The 2,853-nt window shown below is 44.3% G+C and overlaps 1 protein-coding gene across 1 annotated transcript; it reads left to right on the top strand.

Moving 5' to 3' along the window:
• Positions 1 to 1,424: 1,424 nt before the first annotated feature.
• LOC135972252 (olfactory receptor 52E2-like) lies at positions 1,425 to 2,363 on the top strand. Its single transcript, XM_065549552.1, has one exon. The coding sequence runs from the start codon at positions 1,425 to 1,427 to the stop codon at positions 2,361 to 2,363; it is 939 nt and encodes a 312-aa protein (XP_065405624.1).
• The last annotated feature ends 490 nt before the right edge of the window (positions 2,364 to 2,853 follow it).

The raw sequence follows: 2,853 nt of genomic DNA on the forward strand, positions 1-2,853 counted from the left end.
GCTGGGATGATTTAGTAGGTGTTGGTCCTGCTTTGAGCAGGTCATTGGACTAGATGAACTACCAAGGTCTCTTCCAACCCTAATAGTCTTTTATTCTATGATAAAGTCTCTTTCCATGGGGAAAACTTGGCTCCTTTCCAATATAGAAACTGCATCGCGGATCAGACCTATGGTCTATCTAGTCCAGTGTCCTTTCTATGACAGTGACAGCCACAAGTGTTGCAGAAGAATGTATAAAAAACCAAGCAGTAGATGGATTGGGGAGGTGACTTGACCATCAGGAGGGTCTCACCCAAATGCCTAAAAGCTAGAGACTGGCTCGTGCCCTGAATCACATTGGCATATAGACTTTCCAAAATATTTATTTAGCCGTAACTATTGTAACTGGATCGTCTCACTGTCCATCTGAAAGTCCAAACCCTTCCTGATTCTTGCTTAGCTGATGGCCTCAACTACCTCTTGTGGCAACGAGTTCCTCAGCCTAATTAGGGATTGAGTGAAGAAAGCATTCGTTTTTACCTGTTTTGAATTTGCCATGTTTCAGTTTAATCCAATGTCCTATTAATATTGTGTAATGAGATGGGAGATCACATTCTCTGTCTGGGGATTGGTCCTGCTTTTAGCAGGAGGTTGGACTAGATGACCTCCTGTGATCCCTTCCAACCCTGGTATTCTATGATTCTATGATTCTACTCTCTACCAATCAGTATTTTATAGAATTTTTTCATATCCCCTCTTCTTCATCTCCTTTGTAAGGTAATAATCCCAGTCTTTTCAATCTCTCTCCTTCTGAGTGTTTCCCCGGGCCCTTGATCATTCTTGTTCCCCTTGCCTGAAACCCTCTATTTCTGCAATATTCTATGTGAGAAGGGTGCTTGGTACTACACAGAGGAGTCCAGAGGAGGGTGAAACATTGACTGACTGATCTCATGACACTGTATTTTCTGTATGATTCCCCATCCCCCTCCTACTGGATCCCAATATTTTACTTAGTTTCTATCTGTGCTTGCACAGTGAGGAGGGTTTCACAGAGCTGTGTACCATGACACCCAGATCCCTGTCCTGAGGGCATACAGTTAAATTAGAACCTTGTAAGGTGTTTGAGGAATTCAAGTTTTTCCCTCCAATGGGCATACACGAGGCAATTATTGGCATCAAAGTTCATCTGCCAACAAGCTGCACATTTACATGGCTTGGTTAGCTCCCTCTGAGAACTTCTCTGTACTTGACTATGACCTAAATAATCTGGTTCCATCTGCAAATGTTGTCACCTCACTGATCAACCCCATTTCTAGATTGGTAATAACTATAAAAGATTTACCCTACTAATTATTGTATAAACTTTGTAATCCCTTTCACTGTGCTCCTCTCCCTTCTCAGGTACTTTGAGCATTTCTGAGCCTGATCGACACATTGATAACTTCATGGCAGCTTTGAACCTCACCCACTCTGACCCGTCAATCTTCATCCTAATGGGTGTCCCCGGCATGGAAGATGCCCACATCTGGATTTCCATCCCTTTCTCTACCTCCTACATTATCAGCCTGTTGGGAAATTTCATAGTTCTGTTTGTTGTATGGAAAGAGGAGACCCTGCACAAGCCGATGTACCTGCTGATCTCCATGCTGGCGCTCACAGACATCACCAAGTCTAGCACAGTCGTGCCAAAGGCACTGTGTATATTTTGGTTCAATTTGAAAGGCATTACTGTGCGTGGTTGCCTCACCCAGATTTTCTTCCTTCACTCAGTTTCTTTCGTGCAGTCTGCTGTTCTCATGATAATGGCCTTTGATCGCTATGTTGCCATATGTAATCCTCTGAGATACACCACCATCCTCACCAATGAACGAATAGCTATGCTAGGGCTTGCGGGTTTGGTAAGAGCTTTACTCTTCATGGTGCCCCTACCCCTGACACTTAGCAGGCTGCCATTCTGTGACAACCACATTATTCCCCACACGCACTGCGAGCACATGCTTTTGGCAATGATATCGTGTGGGGATATCACTTTCAACAGGATGTACAGCTTTGTGGTACCATATGTACTCATGGGGTCAGACCTGATGCTCATTGCTCTGTCCTATGGTCTCATCATAAGGGCTGTCCTCAGAATCTCCTCCAAGAGAGCCCACCAGAAAGCCCTCAACACCTGCACAGCCCACATCTGTGTGATGCTAATGTTTTATATTCCCGTCCTCTTCACCACCCTGACAATCCGGTTCAGTGGGGGCATCACTCCGCTTGTTCGCATCATCTTGAATGTCCTCTATTACCTCATTCCTCCTATGCTCAACCCCATCATTTACAGGGTCAAAACCCAAGAGCTGCGTGATAAAGTGGGCAAATACACTTGCAGAAGGTGATCATTGGAGGTCACTGACTTTCAGCCTGTGTGACAAGAGGGTGAAAGGATGCCTCCTCATTAATCCAGTGTGCTCTGTCGCAGTTTGGCTGAGCTCAGCACTTTGGAAGTTCACAGTCTGATAAATTCCTCTCATCTAATGTCTTATCACTCCATCACCAAGCACTGCACTCTCTGTTGCTAAATTACCACTCTTTGACCATCATCCATCCTCTTTCATTGTCACCCACCAGCCCTCAACCCCACACACCATGTCAAAGGCCTTCCTGTAAATCCTAGACTACCAGAAGATACTGCAGATTTTTGACGCAAGGTCACTCTCTCTTAGTCCCTGTGTGAACAGGATTCCTGATCAGTTTGATGAACAGAAGATATACTATCAGATAGTCAAACAGAAAAGAAAGAATCTACAATGCTGAATTTCTTTATTCAGTGAACAAATTTTTACATCCAATCCTTCAGGAAACCTGGAGGATAAACCATATAAAGAC

This window comes from Chrysemys picta, chromosome 1, assembly GCF_011386835.1.
Source record: "Chrysemys picta bellii isolate R12L10 chromosome 1, ASM1138683v2, whole genome shotgun sequence".
Classification (NCBI taxonomy): domain Eukaryota; kingdom Metazoa; phylum Chordata; order Testudines; family Emydidae; genus Chrysemys; species Chrysemys picta.

What these genes read in the sequence shown, in the direction of transcription:
- LOC135972252 (XM_065549552.1), top strand. Translation starts at nt 1,425, where the DNA reads ATGGCAGCTTTGAACCTCACCCACTCTGACCCGTCAATCTTCATCCTA.